General features: G+C 38.8%; 2 protein-coding genes and 1 long non-coding RNA gene across 7 annotated transcripts in view; 1 reads left to right on the top strand and 2 right to left on the bottom strand.

The window, feature by feature from the left end:
• The window catches only part of LOC143738186 (uncharacterized), a 58,918-nt gene extending 47,879 nt beyond the window's left edge, over nt 1–11,039 (bottom strand). The window contains exons 1-6 of one of the 4 annotated variants that reach the window (XM_077230197.1): nt 10,787–11,039; nt 9,529–9,572; nt 8,922–9,209; nt 8,437–8,682; nt 8,273–8,344; nt 8,119–8,181 (exon numbers count right to left, since the gene is read on the bottom strand). In XM_077230197.1, coding sequence (XP_077086312.1) covers nt 8,119–8,181; nt 8,273–8,344; nt 8,437–8,682; nt 8,922–9,209; nt 9,529–9,572; nt 10,787–10,788 — 715 coding nt within the window. In that variant the 5' untranslated portion in view covers nt 10,789–11,039. Of the gene's footprint in view, nt 1–8,118; nt 8,190–8,272; nt 8,345–8,436; nt 8,683–8,921; nt 9,210–9,528 lie in introns of all 4 variants that reach the window. The other 3 variants (XM_077230195.1, XM_077230196.1, XM_077230198.1) reach the window with 3 other exon arrangements.
• A 1,766-nt stretch (nt 11,040–12,805) lies between these two features.
• On the top strand, nt 12,806–16,937 carry LOC143738207 (uncharacterized). The gene is made up of 6 exons (XR_013203850.1): nt 12,806–12,999; nt 13,824–13,966; nt 14,467–14,899; nt 15,158–15,313; nt 15,557–15,633; nt 15,715–16,937. It is a non-coding gene; the product is annotated as an uncharacterized LOC143738207 (long non-coding RNA).
• Nucleotides 16,938–17,396: 459 nt separating this feature from the next.
• On the bottom strand, nt 17,397–20,562 carry LOC143738191 (uncharacterized). Of its 2 annotated transcripts, XM_077230209.1 has the most exons (6): nt 20,464–20,562; nt 19,762–19,802; nt 18,664–18,951; nt 18,178–18,423; nt 18,020–18,091; nt 17,397–17,928 (listed from the first exon to the last, which is right to left on the bottom strand). In XM_077230209.1, coding segments are annotated over exons 1-6 (738 nt in total). In that variant the 5' UTR covers nt 20,466–20,562; the 3' UTR covers nt 17,397–17,839. The 2 variants fall into 2 exon arrangements, with proteins under 2 accessions (XP_077086324.1, XP_077086323.1); XM_077230208.1 differs by lacking the exon at nt 20,464–20,562 and having other exon boundaries at nt 19,762–19,824.
• Nucleotides 20,563–23,032: the final 2,470 nt, after the last annotated feature.

Below are 23,032 nucleotides of genomic sequence, written 5' to 3'. Positions count from 1 at the left end.
CTAGCAATAGGTGAGTAAAAGTTATATTAACCCTTACAAACTGCTGTCCCTGCTGTAAATATTTATTACATTAAATATATAAATTTAAAATATAAATTTATATTTTTTTCCAAAATATAATCCAATATATTCTTAGCAAAATATACTTAAATTACTCCGTAATTTATGGTCATACAGAATAAAATAAATATGAAAAAATAATCTGTAAGATGTCTACTTTTGTATGTATCTACTTACATTAAAAAAAAACATTGTGCTTTTGTAAAATTGCAAACATGCATGATCAATATATCGTTATAAACATGTAATTGTCTTCTTTTAAATTCTCTAATTAAAAGTGAAAACAAATATTCTCTGTTTATGTAATCTGTATGAAAAGAGAGATGTCAGTCTAATGTGAAACCGCCCACGGAGAGCGCGCGCTATTCAAACGCAAATTATCTGAGGTGATCCATCAGATTCATGTACTTTATGCTTTGAGGAATAAGAATAGCCTAATATTAATAATAATACTGGAGAAGTTTACCTCAGAAGTGTTGGTTTTGGTTTCATTTCGAGGAGCAAAATGAATTAAAATAATTGTATATTAATTAAAAATATATAATTAATTAACCATTTATGCTATATTTGTGATAATTAATTTTAGTTAATCAGTGCCTATTATGTTAATGTGTGTGAATATGTTACTGATAATAACAATATAGCCATAGCAACTGTTATTTCTGCTAGTGTTGAGAAACCAAACAGTTTTACTCATGTTGTCTGACATAGGATTGAACTAACTTAAATCTTGAATAATATGATTGTGGTTGTTTACCAAATATTTGGTTTAATTTGGCATATTATTTGTTCATGTTCTTTCTTAGAGTATGCAATGAGAGATCCTCGGATTGACCGAGCAGTGGGTCTCTGCAAAAAGCTGGTAAGCAGTTTCTCGTACAGCTGGCGACGTAAAAAGCAGCTAACAAAGGCACAAATAGAACTGAAGCTTCCAGAGCATACACTGAAGACCGAGTGTCCCACAAGGTGGGGATCAAGGCAGGCTATGATTGCACGAGTCCTGGAGCAGCAGAGGGCAATATCTCAGGTCTTGTCCGATGACAGAAAAGCCCGACACCTCATCCCCACTTGGCAGGGCATAGAAGTTCTTGAGGCCATCAATAAATCCCTCAGCCCTCTGTCAGAATTTACTGATGCGCTTTCCAGTGAGAAGTATGTCAGCGTTTCCTTTGTGAAGCCAGTCCTCCACCTTTTCAGATCCTCCATCTTGAAAGTGAACGATGATGAGACAGACCTAACCTGCACCATCAAGACAAAAATCCTGAGCTATCTGGATGAAAAATACAATGACCCTCTGACACAAGAACTGCTTGATCTGGCTTCTGCGCTTGATCCACGGTTCAAGCTGAGCTACGTCAGTGAGGACAATGTTGCACAAATTCATGCCAGACTGACTTCTGAAATGGCGAGGACTGCACCTGCAACCATGGCTGTAAGTAATAATATTGATTTTAGATTCACAGAATGTATGATAAATTAATGATTTTTTTTAAGTGGATTAAAATGATATGAAATCCAGTGGTGTAATGTACTCTCTGGAAATGAGTCTTGAATAGATTTAGATTATTAGGGCTATTCATTATTCATATCTTATTCACTACACACTTCAAGGAGATGGGCCCAACTGATCCTCATGGTGAGACTGCTGAGGATAACAATGCACCCACAACAAAAAAGAAAAAGACTTTGGGGAGTTTCTTTAAGACTGCTGCTGCTGAGGGAGCCACACAAAGACTCAGTCCTCTCCAAGAACAACAAGCTATATCTTCTGAGCTTCAGTCGTACCTACAATCAGGTAACCTAGACAGTGAGGAGGACCCGCTTGACTGGTGGAGGGAACATCAGAGACTCTTCCCACGTCTCTCAAAACTGGCGAAGAAGTACTTGGGCATCCCGGCTACAAGTTCTCTCTCTGAGAGGGTGTTCAGCACAGGGGGGAATGTGGTGACCTGCCTTCGCTCATCCCTCAAGCCAGAAAATGTCGATAGGCTAGTGTTTCTTTCCAAAAACCTGTAAACTAGACTTTTCTTCATAGTTCTGCCGTAAAATGTTCTCATTTGTTTACATTCTGTTATGTTATATTTGTTTTTTATCGACTGTATATTTTGTGTTTTATTCACATCCATTGCAGGTACAATGCAAGTTAATATTTTGCTTCCTTAAATACTGTATATTTACACAATGGAAAATAGTGCCCTGTTGAATTTTTTTTTTTTTTACATTTTCTTTATGGTTTTATTTTGTTTTTATTTATTCTTTAAGGAGATGCGCTGAATTTTGGTAAATAAGAAGACCTATTTTATTTTAATGCAGTTTAATATTTGTTCAGCAGCAGGAATGTAGCACAAAATGGATGTGAATGCAGTTATAATTAGACAATAAAATTTGTTTTGGTTAATCAACAAATAATCGTGATAATTAATCGTGATCTCAATTTTGATCAAAATAATCGTGATTATCATTTTGGCCATAATCGTGCAGCCCTAATCCTTGCATAAGTCCCTGGTCTGTCGAGATGTTGCAGGATATAATGCAGTCCCATGTTGACTGCATCATCCACAGACCGGTTTGCTCTGTAAGCAAACTGAAAGGGATCCAGCAGGGGTCCAGTGATGTCCTTCAGGTGGGCCAGCACCAGTCTTTCAAACGACTTCATGACCACAGACGTGAGAGCGACAGGTCTGTAGTCATTAAGTCCAGTGATTTTGGGTTTTTTGGGGACAGGAATGATAGTGGAGCGTTTGAAGCAGCAGGGAACTTCACACTGCTCCAATGATCTGTTGAAGATCTGTGTGAAGACCGGGGCCAGTTGGTCAGCGCAGGCTTTTAAACAAGCAGATGAGATGCCGTCTGGGCCTGAGGCTTTCCTAGTCTTCTGTTTTTTGAAGACTCGGCTCACGTCCTCCACACAGACCTTAAGCTCAGGTTGGATGGCAGGAGGGGGGAGTAATGGGAGTGCAGAAGGTGATGGTGAATGTGTGAAGTGCAGGTTAGAGCCGGTGTGTGGTGTGAATGAGGGCTTTTCAAACCTGCAATAAAATGAGTTTAAATCGTCAGCCAGGTGTTGATTGTCCACAGATCGAGGGGATGGTGACTTGTAGTTGGTGATGTTCCTCAGGCCATTCCAGACTGATGATGGGTCGTTGGATGAAAACTGGTTTTTCAGTTTATCAGAGTAGTTCCTTTTAGCAACTCTGATCTCCTTTGTCAGTCTGTTTCTGGCCTGGTTATACAAGATTTTATCCCCACTTCTGTAAGCATCCTCTTTGGCATGACGAAGGTGTTTGAGTTTCCCAGTAAACCATGGTTTATCATTAGTGAATGATAAGAATGTCCTGGTAGGAATGCATGTATCCTCACAGAAACTTATATATGATGTTACAGTATCTGTGAGCTCATCCAGATCGTTGGTAGCAGCTTCAAAAACAGTCCAATCAGTGCAATCAAAGCAGGCCTGTAGATTCTGCTCTGCTTCATTAGTCCATCTTTTTACAGTCCTTATTCCAGGTTTAGCTGATTTCAGTTTCTGCCTGTAGGTCGGTATGAGATGAACCAAACAGTGATCAGAGAGCCCCAAAGCTGCCCGTGAGACGGAGTGATACGCATTTCTTATTGTGGTGTAACAGTGGTCCAGTATATTACTGTCTCTGGTGGGACATGTAACGTGCTGTCTGTATTTTGGTAGTTCACGGGAAAGATTTGCTTTGTTAAAATCCCCAAGAATGATTAAAAGAGAGTCTGGGTACCTTTGTTCTGTTTCAGATATTTGTTCAGCCAGCTGTTGTAGCGCCGCGCTCACGCACGCGTCTGGAGGGATGTAAACATTCACGAGAATGAAAGAGGAAAATTCCCGAGGCGAGTAGAAGGGTTTACAGTTTATGAAATGTGCCTCTAAATTAGGAGAGCACATCTTCTTCAGTGTTGTTACATCTGAACACCAACTTTCCTTAATGTAGAAACACAATCCACCACCTCTCAATAAAAAGAGTCATATGTAAACGTAGTATGAATATTTAAACCTGTAAATTCATCTGAAACTCACGCACATTTTCATTATGTGTTAAAATTGTAATCTTAGTTCAAATGGAACATTATGTATTATTATGTACAATACATCATTTAAATAAGTATCTATTGTCTAATGCCCAGGTGGCGTACACGATATCAAAATATAGAACTGTAAAAGCAGGCTGTGTAGTTGACATGGAGATAAGATTTGGGAAAAGAAAAGAAATCCTGTTCTCGATCGATGCTAAATAGTGATTCTCGCACACAAAGGCAAAAACAACAACACTAGGCAGCGTATTTCCCCGAACCTGCAGCTCCTGTCCATAACAACAACCAGACCGTCTTCATATTTCAGGCGTGACGATCGAGTCTGTCCCAAAAATACCTCTCAATGCGCCCTCGTGAACTCGCGCCAAGGGCCCTATAGGTCTGCACTACATGACGTCACCAAAGTGTGGACTCTGAGGAAGTGCACAAGTCCGGAGTGTGTCATTTGGGACAGGGCCAAAGAACGGGGCAACTCCAGGTTAAGTTAGGTAAGGTGTAGGAGGCAGAAAGGATGTTGTGACAGTTGGTCGTGTGGTATTTGTCCCGCCCCTCCTCCACTGTGATTGAACCTCTGGGTAAAAAGTGACAGTGATGAGCGCAGCGTTTTACCCAAAGTTGAACATTTTTCAACTCTCGGCGACCAGTAAAAACGCCGGGCGCTCAGCGCTTCAGCGTGAAAAAAAACGCCGAACGCTCAGCGCTTGAGCGTTAAATACTCGCTCAGCACCTCGCTACGCTCATGGCGTTTAAAAAACGCGGCGCTCCCATTGAAAACAATTAGAATTTTACGCCAGGAGCGTGAAAAAACGCTTTGGTGGACACACGGCCTAACGCTCAAGCGCTGAGCGCCAGGCGCTTTTTAATGGTCGCCGAGAGTTGAAAAATGTTCAACTTTGGGTAAAACGCTGCGCTCATCACTGTCAATTTTTACACAGCCGTCCAATCACAGTGGAGGAGGGGCTGGACAAATACCACACGACCAACTGTCACAACATTCTTTCTGTACAACGACGTCAACCAGCAGAGCTAACCGAACAAAGTGGATGAAAAATAAATTTTTAGTATGAAACAAAATTATCTGCGAAATCAGTTACAAGTAAACTGGGCTACGGATATTCTGTATCATAGCAACGAATCGTCTCAAGTGAAAAAACGCAGCGCTGCCAAAACGCTCTCAAGCGCCCACAGCTAGGCGTTTTCAGCAGAGCGTCCAGCGTTTTCAGCCGGCTAAAAACGCTTTGGTGGATACACGGCCTAAAGGTTCTTGTTCCCAGAATGCAACGCATAATTCAAAAAGACAAATACGGAAAATTCCTTATATGGTACATTGTACCGGATTTTTACGGATTTTTTTTTACAGTGTAACCTATAGAACTTTTACAGTATCTCTCTATGACAGAAATAATAGAAGTTCCAAATTGACCAAGTGTGTAGATTTATGAGCTCGCAGACACAGTCCAGTAAATACAGATCTGTAATGAAAATCCTCATGATTTCATAATGTAGTTTTTAATGTGATCTTTTAGCTTGCATAGACAGTTGGCTACATAGACATCATATAGATAGACGCCCTATCGACCGCTGCTGCTATTGGCGCGGACGAGCCGTCGGGCCGCCATCTTAAACCGGTCACCCGCTCCGCTCAGTGTAATCTGTTTGGCAGGTGCAATGAGCTGTCAGCGCATTTAATTAATCATATCTCACTGAATAGGCTACCGAACTGATTTTCACGCGGGTTTTTTTGCTGCAAAGGTCATACATGTAGCTACGATACAGGACACATTGAATATTTTGTTCACAAAATACAACCAATAGTACGGAAATGTTAAATGTTAAATCTTACTTGTGAAAAGTAATCCCCGAGTGATGGTCCGCCGATTTGAGCAGGAATATGCTGCACAGTGCTCTGGCATCTACTGCTGCTATGCAACGCAAATAGGAGTATGACCGGTTTAAGATGGCGGCCGCATTTCTTGCGCCACAGCGGCCAATAGGGCATAGTCTCTATGATGTCTATGCTTGGCTAACTTGCGTGTAGATTTGTGAGTCCAGACATCAATATACCAGGTTTCATACAAGTTAGGGATCCTCTTTTGGTTAATAATTTTGACAATATTTCATTTTAAAATATTTTACAAAAATGTACAAATATAAATCCCGTCTCTTCCCTGTTTACATGTCATAACATGAATTAAAAGAGTGAATATAACTTTACACAAATCACAGTTCTCATAGTAGTCTCATGTTAACACAAGTAGGCCCGGTTTCACAGACTGGGTTTAGATTAAGCCAGGATTAAACTTTAGTTCGATTAGGGCATTTAAGTAGCTTTTATAAACATGCCTTGGAAAAAAACATTAATGATGGGAATCACTGACACTGATATATTTTATGCTTTCAGTTAAAACTGCTCAAACATGTATTTTAGTCTGAGACTATAGATTAAGCCTCGTCTGTGAAACTGGGGAATGTTTAAGTGTTCTGGTTAAACTTTCAGAACAGTAATTGAGTGATTGTAAAACTGTTTCTCTCTCTGATACAAAACAAATCCTTCAGTGAAACGAAGCTTCAAAAACAATCGCTGAGCTTATAAAGTAACACATTAACATAACTATAACCACATTTATGATCAGGAACGTGAGGTAATAAGTAGGATTACTAAAACAGGAAAATCCATCAAACATTGTGCTTCTGTCTGTTGTATATATACATACAAAACAAACAAAAAAAAACATTATTTTCTGAACATAGCAAAAGGGTATTCAAACAAAAATGCATACCAACAAAAAAAATTCTTACAAGAGTAGTTTATTTTGTGTTTTTACTTGCAGATTCACAAAGAACAGTGCAGATGACCAGACAAAAGCAACATATAAATATATATTTACATAGAAAACTGTAAAAAAAATATACATACATGCTCAGACACACACTTTTTGCACAGTTTGACACAGATACACATTCACAATCATCAGTTGACGGATTAAATAGAAACAATAATTCCTAGATCATGTATTATATTTTTAAGGCTGCTTTACATTAAAGGGGCACTATGTAGAAATTGTGTTTTTGTCAAACAGCGACCCCTAGAGTCGCTGTGGAATACTTGCACTGTCGTGAATACATCGATTTGCATTATAGCTTGAGGCAAGACACTTTCACCAGAAAAATAAATAAACAATCATTTCTATCATGAAGATAAATGGAGGACCAGATAGATTCCGTAACATGGCCAGGCAGACGACAAATTCGAAAAAATAGAGATAGTATGCAAGCAATACATTTACTAGTCCAACAGCATGACGACCAGGTCAGCATCGGTCGGGCACCGCTCCTCCTCCTCCTCCTCCTTTACTCACGCCAGCGAGCGAACGCTGGACCAATATTAATCCTCGCCCGGCCTTTTATTTTGTCACTCTCCCTTTTTCTCTTTCTAGTCTCCTCCAACAAAACCTTTGCCTTCTTCGTTTTAGTTGTTGCTTCGGCCATGAAAACAACATAAAGACGGCAATCAAATGCTAGTTGGGCTCTCACGCCAGTAAAAGCGATACAGACACTGTCAGGCTATGGCAGACGTGTCATTCAATCTATTGTAGGTCGATGTACCCTCTCAAGGGTCTAGGAAATATATTATGAAGGTTGAAAAACTACATAGTGTGCCTTTAATACTAAATGCAGATACAGTATCAGATTCCTGAGGTAGCACTGTAGCACAAATGTTCATACGTACTGACAATTAAATATATATTGCAGAAATATGTAGACAGATTCCTCTGCAGGAAATGGTTTTGTTTTGAAGGAGAAAAAAGCATATATTACTGGACTCGGTCGAGAACAACTAACATGACCAATAACCAAGTCCAACACAATATAAAACTGTCTGAGACTGAACTGGAGAACTACAGCACTAGATCATCATGATCCACAGATCCTCAATACTTCTGATCCTGAACTCAGTGCTTTCATCCTTCAAGTAACACTACAAGTAATCTCTGTGTCGACGTCTGTGTATCACGACCAGAACCAGCAGAACCACAGTCAGTCCAACCAGCAAAATCCAATGATCTACAGGTGAAGGGAAAAGTGGGAAGAGAGTTTTTTAATATTTTGAATTCACTGTTTAAGATCTTCTGTAATTCTCTCATGTTTTACTCACGTCGATGTTCAGTGTCGTCAGTTTTGTCTTTTTCTGTGTCGTTCAGATTTCCCTTCGAGTCTAGAACAGATTCTGTACAGAATATTGAAAGGTTAGTCACGCAGTTTAGTATTAATTTACTGATTAAACATAATATTTCTGCTGATCCAGTGATCTTCTCTCACCTGTGACTGTGACTGTGATCAAGGCTTCATTATTAGAGTCCAGAACTCTGTATGTTCCAGTGTCAGTGACTGTAAAGTCATGAATGATCAGAGTCTGGTCACTGATGATCAGTCGATCACTGCTGACCCCGTGACCTCTCCTCCACACCTCTGTCCAGCCGGAGCGAGAGTTTCTCTCCACTTTATCAGCGTTGATCAACACAACATCCAACTTCAGATCCTCTCCTTTCTTCACAGAGATCTCATCTGAGGACAAACACAGACATTCATCATTAATCAGAACTATAATAGTGTCATTTAATCACGGCCATAATCACATATTTAATATTGGGGGATCAGAGGAAAACACTGGAAAAACCCAATCCACTCTGAATATTAAGTTTGTCCATTCAGTGTTTCTGCTGTTTCTAGTCCTGCATGCAATACCAACACTATTACAGGAAATCCTGAAGCACAAGCTGATGTTTGATCAGTTTTGACTTTACCATGAATATGAAGATGATATTCCCTGATCTGTCGCTCCACTTCTCTCTGATCATTATTGTAATACACATATAAAAAGTATTTCCCAGCGTCACTGTAGATCAGATCCTTGATGATGACGTCACATGATCCTTCTTTACACACTCGACCGCTACAGTTTTTCTTCTCACACACAGGGATCTTTTTTGACCGACGGATTAAACTAATATCCACAATCTCTCTGTCCTCAGATTCACATGATAGAGTGACGATTCCTCCCTTTATTCCTGACACAGGTTTAGTGGAGGATCCTGCAAATACACACAGTAATATTCACTCAATACCAGAACTATCAATACTGAAAAATAAATGTTCTGTCTATATTCTTAAATCAATATGATCTTAAATATTCTAGTGGAGTTATTTTAGTGAACTGGATTAAAATAAATAAATAATGAAGGCAACAAGTAGCCATAAATATCAGAAGTGTCACATTACACGTTTCATATGTTGATGACAGTATAAACCTAGAGATGAGCTACACAACAGAAAAACAATAGACTAGAATAACTAGTAGCTTGAACTAAAAACTTTGAACTAGAACTTAAAAAAATCACAAATGACACTGACCTCTATAACTGATAAAGCACAGCAGAAGAAGAAGAAGATTCATCCTGATGAGAAAACAGAAGATTTGTTACGTGACAGACACACACTACATTATACACTCACTTTCAGTTTATTTAAAGATATTCATCCACATGTGGATCTTACATGATTAAAAAATATCAAACTATAATCTTTTTATCTTTGTTTCTGCCATCATAGAAAGCACAATGGACGTGTGTGTGTGTGTGTGTGTGTGTGTGTGTGTGTGTGTGTGTGTGTGTGTGTGTGTGTGTGTGTGTGTGGATTCACTGAATTCATCCTCAGTGGTGAAACAAACGAGTGTTCATGGTTTTTACCTGATCTCTGATCAGTTTTATTCAGTTATAGACGTTGTATTCAGACATTAGTATAATTAAAAGGAACAATAGTAGTTAATAGTCTATTATTGGCCTGTTTATCTGAGCCATGGAACAAACAAAACAAGCTCTGAACATTGATAAAAGAACACATATTACACAGACACTTGATATTTAATCTTATTAGATGATAAATTAATGAAATTTTATGTTTTACTTTGATATGTGTTTGTAAATGGGGTTTTTCTGCATGTTTAGTCTGAGTTTGTTGCAGTTACACAGTTTGTCCAGCAGGAGTCGCCAGCGAGTGGAGATTCGAAACACTGAATCATTTTGCGAACCAAATGGTTCAATTGATTCGAAGCTTTTAAAGCCTTCGTTTCTCACGTGAGTTTCTCGAAGAGCTGTCCAAGCTCTACGTATGCGCATGCTCCTCCAAAACAAGTTCAATGTATTTTCTCCACTGCGAATACAAATGAAACCGAGTGTCTGAGAGCATATATAAAGATTTGTGGATAAAGCGATGTCGAGATTCGCGACACACTGAACTGTTTCTCAGACCGATACACTAACGCGATGTTTTAAAACAGAAAACAAAAATTGAGATTTATGAGGTGAATAAAAACTTTGGTTTTATAAATTTATATTTCTAATAAATACACAAGCAACCGGTTTTATTTAGAAGTTATTTGTCCTGCTACCAACCAATAGGAGTAATAATGCTAAAATATTTTACAATTATATTAATAACCCCACTAAAACATAATAATATCATTGTCATCATTGTATCTGGGAAAAAAATCAGCATAGACATCGACTCTCTTTAACATCACTAGCAGGTTTTCCACAAACAGACAAAACTATTGGTATAAGAACATAAAAACTCACAAGCTGGCGTTATATTTAAAAATATGAAAACTTACATGGTAAAAGTTCTGCAGGTCTATGTTCAGTCAGGCCTCATCAAACTCACAGCTGAGAGTGTTCAGTGTTTCTCACTCAGGAGATCAGTCTCACAGATTGGCGAAAGGAAGTCTGTCGTCGCTGTCCTCACAATTTCATTGGCTGGCTGTTATTCGCGGGAGTCTTTTTTAAAAACATAGACTGTAGATTTTTTAAACCTCCCTGGCGCGCTGTTTCGCTTTTCCGTGGCGGGGGATTTAAAAAGCATAGTGGTGTATCGGCTCTTTTTGACTCCGCTCACTGAAAAGAGTCGGCTCTTATGAAAAAAAATACTATTAAACATTTGCATTTAAATTACAACTTTTTAATGTATAGAAACAACATTCAAAACAAATACAATCTGAATCTGAACAACATAATAGAACCCATATTAAAGATAAATAACTAAAAGGATTAAACTGGTCCCTCTTTTTCTCTCTTCTTTATTGGCATGTTATAACCAGCATGAACTATCTCACTAGTAATGTTTTGTATAACCAGCATGAACACACACACACAGACACACACACACACACACACACACACACAATGGCTCGGCTCCTCCCTCATGCTGTATAATTGGTTGACACCTCGTGTATGATTGACAGGAACAGAATGTGAGGCTGATCAGACAGTCGAAACGAATGTGTGCGTCTTTAGGCCTATAATAATTTGTTTGTTCTTTGAATTGGTCAATTATTTTAAAAATAAATTCATTTATTATTTCAGTATTACATAATGATTTAATTTCTATAGGCTATATTTTTTTAAATAGAGTCAGCTCTTCAGATATATGAGCCAGCTCCCGTCGTTCACCTAGAGGTCGCTAACTAAATGCACATTTGACCCTCTAAAAAAATAACAATAATAAAATACATTTCACAATTTATATTTGACAATTTCTAATAAAGAATAAATCGAAATACCTGACGTGTGCATCCAAGTCATCCATCGATGGAAAAAGAGGCGCGAACTTGCTTCTTGAGGCGCGGAGTGACGTTGCGGCAGCAATGTGATTGGATGATAGATATATTTTATGGAGTCAATATAATCCCGCACAGTTTTGCAAAAGAATAAAGTATCGCAAAAGAAAATAAAGTTTTGCAAAACAAAAATAAAGTATTGAGCAAAGAAAAAATGTTTTACTCACAAAAATAAAGAATGGCAAAGGGGGGGAAAAGTACTGAGAAAAAAATAGTTTTGCAAACAAAAATAAAGAATTGCAAAATAAAAAAAAGTATTGCAAAAAGAAAGATATAATTAATTTCAAAAATCAATGACAGCTGTTATCCTATTTTATATATGCAACATATTTTCCATACGCACACCTAACTAAGTTATTTGCAACGCTGCTTTTATTCTGCGTTTCAGTCCAGCGTGTGCTCGCAATACCATTTTTCCTTTGCGCTTCACTTTTCTCTGCGTTTCTCTTCATGGCGGTGTTTTGACGTGGGGGTGGAGTCAAGAAACCCGTAAAGCCGCGTCATCAGCAGGAGACGCAGAGCTCAACAGCTAAAGTCACCATGGCGTAGGGATGCTGCTGGTTTTGCAATACTTTTTTTATTTTGCAATTCTTTATTTTTGTTTGCAAAACAATTTTCTTCTCAGTACTTTTTCCCCCCTTTGCCATTCTTTATTTTTGTGGGTAAAAAATGTTTTCTTTGCTCAATACTTTATTTTTGTTTTGCAAAACTTTATTTTCTTTTGCAAAACTTTATTTTCTTTTGCGATACTTTATTCTTTTGCAAAACTATGCGGCATTATATTGACTCCATAGATACCTCCAGAGCCCGTCTATGGAGAGTCTTGGCACTGTATTTATTATGTCTATGATTCTCCCCTTATTAGAAATGTCTAATAAGGGGAGAATTGGCACTGTCTGGTTACTTCCGGTTACTCTGTCTGTCTGTCTGGTTACTCTGATACCTCCCTGAAATCTGTGTGCCTGAGGGCTAAGCCCCCCCTGTCTTCCAATCCTAGTGACGTCCCTGCCGGAAGGCTTTAAGACCCAGCAGAATCCTCTGCCGACTGGTCGCTTCCGCTTCACAGCAAGCGGGACTCGCGCTAATCATGGCGCTGGCAAATCCATAGATATGTCTATGGGCAAATCCCTTTCACTCTCCGCGTTTTGATTCCGGCTAATCAGTTTGGGCGACTGCACATAATCTACCCGAGGGAAGACGTGATAAAAAAGGCAAGTCGTCTTTCACTGTTGTAAGTTAATGTTAAATAGAGAAAAACATTTTAATTTAAAATAACTTGTAGCGTATTCTTGACGCGTTATTGAAACACAAAATAACCGATAAAGTCTCAATCACCAAACACCGCCCATACTAATCCTCTTACGTTTGCTTTAACTGAAAAATATACATTTTCATTTATTAGGCCTAGTTCAGGTGCCATTGTTGAAATGCTTTTTTGGCTGAAATTTCAAAGACGTTCAGTTATCGTGCTTTTAAATATTATGCCATCTATGTATCTTTTGTTTTAAGTTTATAGTTTTGAATAGAGGTTGATGATATTTACAGTAATATCCGTTGCTGAAAAAATACTATTTATGGCACTCAGGAATGTTCAATTGTGTTGATAGAAAAAAACAAGATACATTTCTAGTTTCAACATTATTTGTTATTCAGAAAATATGCAACCATTGAAAATGTGTACCAATTTACTCATGGAGCCACGTTAACATCCCTATATCTATGAAAAAATTAACCATATTGGGCCTTTAAAATTAAGAAACCAAAAGAAAAGTTGGTTACTCTTTACTTTAAGGTGTCATTGTTACAGTGTAATTAAATATTTAAGTACAATTGTGTTTCTGAAAATTGGTTGATTTTGACACGAATTTACCCAAATGTGTTAATGTCTGAGAACCTTTCATACATCTTTTTTACACATAGGCCTACTAAACTGCAGACACTGCAATGACATGCACTATGTGGTACAGAACAAATATTTTGAGTGTCCCTTATTTTCCTTTAAAGAACCGCTATTGTACCTTATTTTCCTGTCCAGAAGTTGGCAACGCTACTCTCCATTCACCGGCGAAGCTCTCAAGGCGTTTAAACGCTCTGAAGCCTTTCTTCCCCTCAGGATGGGTTAATGATCCCAAAATCTATCATCTGGAGATGAAGAAAATGTTCTTGATAACAGGAAGGGTAAGTGGCACTCTGTTAATCAAGCGATATTAACGTTACACGAGTAATCGCTGCATCGCTGAACATAAAAGCATCGCTGAACTCAATCGCTAATAATGTCGGTAAAGCACATCTCTTGTATTATCAGTGACGTTTGGACACCTTTATTTTCAATTCTCATTTATTTGTACAGCGCTTTTCACAATATCGTTTCAAAGCAGCTTTACAGAAAATGCATTCGTCTACATTACAATTTAGAGTGTCCAAGTTATGCATTTCAGAAATGTTTACAAATCATGCAGTTAGCGAATAATCTGTTCATTTAAGGCAGAAACAGTGAGCAGTAGTTTAGCGTACTGGAAACAACAACATAATTCAGCCAAACGTATATAACTAAGGTTACTAATGTAAATATAGATAGCTGTCTAGAATGACGTTATACATGTTCCAATTGTAAACTACGTTTTAGTTTTGCTAGCTAACATGTAATTTGCTAATTTTACTATTATTTAAATTTCCAGGTGAAGCATTCACAAAGCCTCAGTGTAGCAGCAACACACCCCTGGATAACAGTGCAGGACGATGGGACTGTTCTCGTGGCTCACTGCTCCTGTAAGGCCGGGTTAGGAGAGGCATGCTCGCGTGCAGCAGCGCTGATGTATTGTGTTTTGGCTGCTGTTGGTGTCAGGAATGGGCAGGCTTGCCCCCAGTAGCCCTGTGACTGGACCCAGCCGAGTATGGAGTCGTCCGAGGTGTCCAATATGCAGAGATCCGTAACATCAGTTTCTGTCATAAACAAGAGCCCCGTCATGTTCAAGGCCCTGGTTTTCCTGACATTACACCATCAGATGAAGAGTGCAGGATGTTTTTTGAGATGCTTCATCACAGTGAGATGCAAGAGTCAAAGCCTAAGAAAAGTCCCATGCTTTCTGTCATCGAGGGCCACTCCCACAGGTACACCGTGGTGAAATGTAACTAAGGGCATCCAATAACATAATGCATATGATACATTAATGAAGTATATATTAAGGCTCATGCTTTTGTTACATTTTAATGCAGGAGTTTTACCTGACACAACATATTTTACTTTATGGTATTGTTATTTTTTAACAGTGAAGGGATAGTTCACTTAAATATGACAATTCTGTCATCATTTACTCACCCTCAAGTTGTCAAGTTTGTTTTTATAAATCACAACTTGTGCGTCGTAAGTGGCGTACGCCTCTTTCAGGGCCTGTTTTGTGCGTACGCAATGGTTATAAAGGAGACCCCAGGACTCTACGTGGCAGCCAAAGCAAATAGACCGAGATCCTTGAGTAAAAGAATTCGCTATCCACGCTCTTCTCAGTTTTCCTCTGAGGCAACAAGGTAAATAGAATAAAGCACAATTAAACACGGTGAAGGTTTGGTATATGTAGTTTCTTACCATGATGTAACATGTTTAGCCATTCAATACAAGTAAATGAGGAGAAGCAGTTAACAAGCAAATTATAAGCATAAAGGCATTTATGACTTTTTTGTAGTCAGAGTGCAACACCTTAGGGTAAATGTTGATAGGCAGTAAATAACAAATACATTTTAACAAACAGTTTGTATTACATTTTTTGTCAGATGGGGGTCATGTGAATGAGGAAAGAGCAAGGGCAAACTATATATATATGATGCAAGATCACCATGGAGACTTTCAGGTCTATCAACAATTGATTCATATATGTACAGCCTATCAATATGTATTTACAGTTTATCTATATACTGTGTATACATCCCAGGTTAAAGCATCAGGATTCATCATCAACCCAGACCTCCCCTGGATAAGAGCAACACCTGACGGCGGGTAACATGCACTTGCCCTGGTGACGGCGTACTGGAGATAAACTGCCCATTCATCAGCAGGGAGCGTTCACTCAGAGAAAGCTGCAGAGGTTCATCTTTCTGTAGGTATAGGAGAGGATGGGACGATGGCACTTAACACTGACCACAAGTTCATGTATCGAGAGCAAGCTCAGATGCGTGTTTGCACGGTGAGCTACTGTGATTTTATTTTATGGACACCGCAGGAGATTTTCATCCAGCGGATCAAGTATGATCTGGTTTTCTTCCACAATGCCTTCCCCAAATTAGCTGAGTTCATCAAGACTGGACTTCTACCAGAACTGGTGTTCAGCTCCACGCCAGACTCCCACAGACACTACAAGCACTGAACACACAACTGAACTACTGTGGTAAACCTCGGGACACAGACGACATCACCTGCACATCTGCACAGTGAAGGCGAAGCACTTTCACAAGTCTTGCTTTACATTGAGCAGAGTAGCGAAGACATGGAGATGTGTGGAGTGCAGAATAGAACGTGTAGTATTGGCTTAGTTTTTTGATGAATCAGTTTCACTCCTTATTTACATCAGTGTCCTTTCAACATAACCTGCATGAAACTTATGCATTACAGAATAAAATCATATTTGACGGTTACTGAAGTATATAAAAAAATATATTTTCTATGACTTAATGAAGTTATAATATATACATATCTTCATTAAGTGTTTGTTTACAATGTGTAGTTTAAAATGTCTTCTTTGTGCTCTTCAACAACTCTTGTAACATTCAGTTAAGTTACTAAATGTGAGCCGGGGCAGGACACAGGGTTTCTGGTAAGAATAAATATTTGCACAGTGGAAATGCTCATACATATATAACATTCATGTTAAAATAAATTTTTTTGAATAATATACATATTTTGAAGTACATATGTAACGAGGTTAGATGTTACGGGAAGAAGGAGGCGGGAAACGGCGAACATTTAAAGACTTTAATAATAAAATAAAACAAATACAAAATGAAAGTAAAGACGGCAGCCCCTCACAGACGACTGCTGTCACATATAACAGAACAAACACAAGTCCTGTTCCTCTCTCTCAGTTTCTCCCGTCACTAATCAAAAGTTTCCCACAAAGATGAGCGTTTCAAGAAAAAATTAAATAATATTTGGCCATTATTTATAGTATGATTGGTCATTATTTTCTTCTACTAGTTATTCTTTCGAAGCAGATTGAGCTGTCAAACAATGTATATAATACAGCATGATGTTCAGTGACTGACATGATAAATTATTTATTTAATAATTCACATATGAATTCAACAATTAACTTTAATGCAGTGACTTTTATTTTGACACCTTAAAATAAAGTGTAACCAAGTTTTCTTTGTTAAAAATCTATTTTCTACAAATACTTTATTAGGTTTGTATGTTGCCCTAATGGAAGTTATGCAGTAACTCTATGCAACTATGTAACTATAAATTCATAAACACACTTTGTCAGGAACATGAGGGCATATGACATGAGAGGGGTTTTTTTGTTTTTGTTTTTTACAACTTACTGCACTTACTTATTGCAGTTTTTATGTACACCAGCTTACCACATACCTTATTTTACTCATAAATTAAAAAAACATCTTTATAAAAACCTTTTTTATTCTTTATTTGTTGACAAATCACAACAATTAAATACAAAATAACAATAACAGTAAAAATCATTAAATAAATAATGATATAAATACTGGAGGGAACACTGGGGAATCAGTCTTCTGGGTCTTGACGTCATAAACCAGATTATTAACACGTAACGACACATTTAATGATCAGAAAGTTCACATTCACAGTGTTCTGAGTCTGAGCAGCTTCACAGAGGCGGAGGAGTTTGTGAATGCAGCAAACGCAAACCATTTAAACTTCCTCTCCGCGAGGGGGTGTTAGTTCCCTCAAAACCAGCATAAAGTGTTCAGCTCATCCGGGAGAGAGTGTTGTTCACTGTGGAGTCGGTATTCCCTTTCTATTTCCAGCACTAGTTTATTCATGATCCACAGGCGTTCAGCAGAGCGTCTTCTGGATCCCAGAACTCAGTGCTTCTCCTTCAAGTAATCTCTGTACCGACGTCTGTATATCACGACAGCAGCCGAAACCAGCAGAACCAGCAACATCCAATGATCTACAGGTGAAGGGAAAAGTGGGAAGAGAGTTTTTTAATATTTTGAATTCACTGTTTAAGATCTTCTGTAATTCTCTCATGTTTTACTGACTTCGATGTTCAGTGTCGTCAGTTTTGTCTTTTTCTGTGTCGTTCAGATTTCCCTTCGAGTCTAGAACAGATTCTGTACAGAATATTGAAAGGTTAGTCATGCAGTTTAGTATTAATTTACTGATTAAACATAATATTTATACACTGATCTTCTCTCACCTGTGACTGTGACTGTGATCAAGGCTTCATTATTAGAGTCCAGAACTCTGTATGTTCCAGTGTCAGTGACTGTAAAGTCATGAATGATCAGAGTCTGGTCACTGATGATCAGTCGATCACTGCTGACCCCGTGACCTCTCCTCCACACCTCTGTCCAGCCGGAGCGAGAGTTTCTCTCCACTTTATCAGCGTTGATCAACACAACATCCAACTTCAGATCCTCTCCTTTCTTCACAGAGATCTCATCTGAGGACAAACAGAGACATTCATCCTCAATCACAACTATAATAGTGTCATTTAATCACGGCCATAATCACATATTTAATATTGGGGGATCAGATGAAAACACTGGAAAAACCCAATCCACTCTGAATATTAAGTTTGTCCATTCAGTGTTTCTGCTGTTTCTAGTCCTGCATGCAATACCAACACTATTACAGGAAATCCTGAAGCACAAGCTGATGGTTTGATCAGTTTTGACTTTACCATGAATATGAAGATGATATTTCCTGATCTGTCGCTCCACTTCTCTCTGATCATTATTGTAATACACATATAAAAAGTATTTCCCAGCGTCACTGTAGATCAGATCCTTGATGATGACGTCACATGATCCTTCTTTACACACTCGACCGCTACAGTTTTTCTTCTCACACACAGGGATGTGTTTCGATCGACTGATTAAACTAAAATCCACAATCTCTCTGTCCTCAGATTCACATGATAGAGTGACGATTCCTCCCTTTATTCCTGACACAGGTTTAGTGGAGGATCCTGCAAATACACACAGGAATATTCACTCAATACCAGAACTATCAATACTGAAAAATAAATGTTCTGTCTATTTTCTAAAATCAATATTATCTTGAATATTCTAATGGAGTTATTTCAATAAACTGGATTAAATGAAGACAACAAGTAGCTAAAAAATATCAGAAGTTCCTCATTACAAATATTTCTAATGTTGATGACAGTATAAACCTAGAGATGTGTCAGTGCAGTTTTAGTGAATTCCTGAACAATGTTTATTAATAAATGAACCAGAAGAAACTGTTGTGCCTCTTTGAGATGGTACCACAAGACGACATTCGCTAGCAGAGCGCAAGTTTCTGGATGGCACACAAGTCTGAAGTAATGAGTTTAGGTAAGAGGGAGCAGAGCCAGTGGTTGTTCTGTAGGCAAACGTCAGTGACTTGAATTTAATGCGAGCGGCAACTGGCAACCAGTGCAGTTTAGTGAGGAGAGGAGTGACGTGTGCTCTCTTTGGCTCATTAAAGACTCTGGCTGCAGGATTCTGGTCTAATGCGTCTTCTAACAACTATTAGCAAATGCCTAGAATAAGTACTTTGGCTTTGGCCACGCCCAACTATTTGGCCAGCGAAACTCAGTCACGACACAAACAAACACACGCGCGTTTTTACCAGGGTAAACACAGTAACGGAGAGCCGCGCTAAAATCAAATTAGAAAGTAAACACTCACAGACTGATGTTCTCTCCTGTTGTTCTAATGCTTCTTCTGTGATGACTAGAATAACTTTAGCTTTATCTAAAATAATTATAATTATTAACATAAATGACACTGACCGCTATAACTGATAAAGCACAGCAGAAGAAGAAGAGTCATCCTGATGAGAAAACAGAAGATTTGTTATGTGACAGAAACACTATACACTCACTTTCATAGAATCAGAATGGTGTGTGTGTGTAGACCACCTGTGACTTATTTCCATTTATTGCCGTTTTCTTGTTTTACCACGTGATGCAAGCTCCTGTCTTGTGCGGCTAACCACATTCACACAAATATTGTCTTGCATGTTTCGATCTGGCCCGACAGTGGAAACGCGGCTAATGTGTCTTTGCTGTAACAATATAGTCTCCTGCAGTTCAAGTGTGTTGTCAAAATAGTTTAAGATGCTTTTGTTTGTTTGTTTTTTACAATTTTACAACAGAAGTTTTTACAATTAAAACTGTTAAATTGTAGGAAACAAAACTTTGGTTTTATAAATGTATATATAATAAATACACAAGCAACAGGTTTTAGAAGTTATTTTTCCTGCTACCAACCAATCGGAGTAATCATGCTAAAACATTGTAACAATTATATTAATAACCGCAATATAAAAACATAATCATAATAATCATTGTCATAATCGTATCCACTGGGCAAATTCATCATAGACTTTGACTCTCTTTAAGCAGGTTTAGTTTCCCACACACACACACACAACTATTGTAGAACACAAAAACACACAAGCTGGCGTTATATTTAAAAATATGAAAACTTACATGGTAAAAGTTCTTCATCGGTCTAATGTTCAGGCTTCTTCAAAATCACGCAGCTCAGAGAGAGTGTGTGTGTGTGTGTGTGTGAGAGAGTGTGTGTGTGAGAGAGTGTGTGGTGGAAATGGTGTAAAACCTCACAGAAAGAGGCGTTGCTGAAGTTTCTAAAGGTTCCTCCCTCTAGTTTTTAACATTTATGGTAAACCGATTTAACATTTAATTTTAATCTCAAGGAGTGAAGACAGAAGATTACAGTTTATCTCTCATAATATAATAGTATAATAATCTATCTACAGAAAACAGCTGATTTATAATAATATAGTTCCCTCTTGTGGGATTTATGTGAACTGCACAATATAAAGTATTGCAGTGAGAATAACAGTTTATTTGATCTGAACTCTCAACAACACATTTAACATTGAAGACATTTTTATTTATTGCCGAACTTTATGTGCCATAAAATAGATGGCATTTATATTTCCCTTAAACTCAGCTTATATGTACATATTAATGCTCCTAAATATATAATGTCTAAAGATATACATTTCTAACAAAAGTCTTGTCTAATGATATTCAAGCATGTGTTTGTTTGTTCTGGCTTTGACAGAACTTGACTTTATGCTTTTCTTATTGATATATACATGTAAAAATATCAGTTGCTTAAAACATTCTACTTTAACTCTAAGCTTGAATATTGTTTATTGACATTGGATAGACAGTGGCAGAAACCGAAGCATTGCTATTTTACTGAATATTAAACACAAATGATTATGATTGTTTGAGCTTTGCCAAAACAGCAGAACCACATCTGAACCACATCAGAACCACATCTGAACCACATCAGAACCACATCTGAACCACATCTGAACCACATCTGAACCACATCTGAACCACATCGGAACCACAGCAGAACCACATCTGAACCACATCTGAACCACATCTGAACCACATCAGAACCACATCTGAACCACATCTGAACCACATCTGAACCACATCTGAACCACATCAGAACCACATCTGAACCACATCTGAACCACAGCAGAACCACATCTGAACCACATCAGAACCACATCAGAACCACATCTGAACCACATCTGAACCACATCAGAACCACATCTGAACCACAGCAGAACCACATCTGAACCACATCTGAACCACATCAGAACCACATCAGAACCACATCTGAACCACATCTGAACCACATCTGAACCACATCTAAACCACATCTGAACCACATCTGAACCACAGCTGAACCACATCTGAACCACATCAGAACCACATCTGAACCACAGCAGAACCACATCTTAACCACATCTGAACCACATCAGAACCACATCAGAACCACATCTGAACCACATCAGAACCACATCTGAACCACATCTGAACCACATCTGAACCACATCTGAACCACATCTAATCCACATCAGAACCACATCAGAACCACATCTGAACCACATCTGAACCACATCAGAACCACATCTGAACCACATCAGAACCACATCAGAACCACAGCAGAACCACAGCAGAACCGCATCAGAACCACATCTGTACCACATTAGAACCACAGCAGAACCACATCAGAACCACATCTGAACCACATCAGAACCACATCTGAACCACATCTGAACCACATCAGAACCACAGCAGAACCACATCTGTACCACATTAGAACCACAGCAGAACCACATCTGAACCACATCAGAACCACATCTGAACCACATCTGAACCACAGCAGAACCACATCAGAACCACATCTGAACCACATCAGAACCACATCAGAACCACAGCAGAACCACATCTGAACCACATCTGAACCACATCTGAACCGCATCAGAACCACATCTGAACCACAGCAGAACCAAAGCAGAACCACAGCAGAACCACATCAGAACCACATCTGAACCACAGCAGAACCACAGCAGAACCACAGCAGAACCACAGCAGAACCACATCTGAACCACATCTGAAACACAGCAGAACCACAGCAGAACCACATCTGAACCACATCTGAACCACATCTGAACCACAGCAGAACCACAGCAGAACCACAGCAGAACCACATCTGAACCACATCAGAACCACAGCAGAACCACAGCAGAACCACATCAGAACCACATCTGAACCACATCAGAACCACATCAGAACCACAGCAGAACCACAGCAGAACCACATCTGAACCACATCTGAACCACATCTGAACCACAGCAGAACCACAGCAGAACCACATCTGAACCACATCAGAACCACAGCAGAACCACAGCAGAACCACAGCAGAACCACATCAGAACCGCATCTGAACCGCATCTGAACCGCATCAGAACCGCATCTGAACCACATCAGAACCACATCTGAACCACATCTGAACCACATCAGAACCACATCAGAACCACATCTGAACCACATCAGAACCACATCAGAACCACATCTGAACCACATCTGAACCACATCAGAACCACATCTGAACCACAGCAGAACCACATCAGAACCACATCTGAACCACATCTGAACCACATCAGAACCACGTCTGAACCACATCTGAACCACAGCAGAACCACATCTGAACCACAGCAGAACC

Source organism: Siphateles boraxobius, unplaced genomic scaffold (genome assembly GCF_051911475.1).
Source record: "Siphateles boraxobius isolate OS27281-9 unplaced genomic scaffold, OSU_SipBor_1 14, whole genome shotgun sequence".
Taxonomy (NCBI): Eukaryota; Metazoa; Chordata; class Actinopteri; order Cypriniformes; family Leuciscidae; genus Siphateles; species Siphateles boraxobius.
The sequence above is the reverse complement of the archived record's forward strand: the minus strand, read 5'-3'. Positions and strand labels throughout refer to the sequence as shown.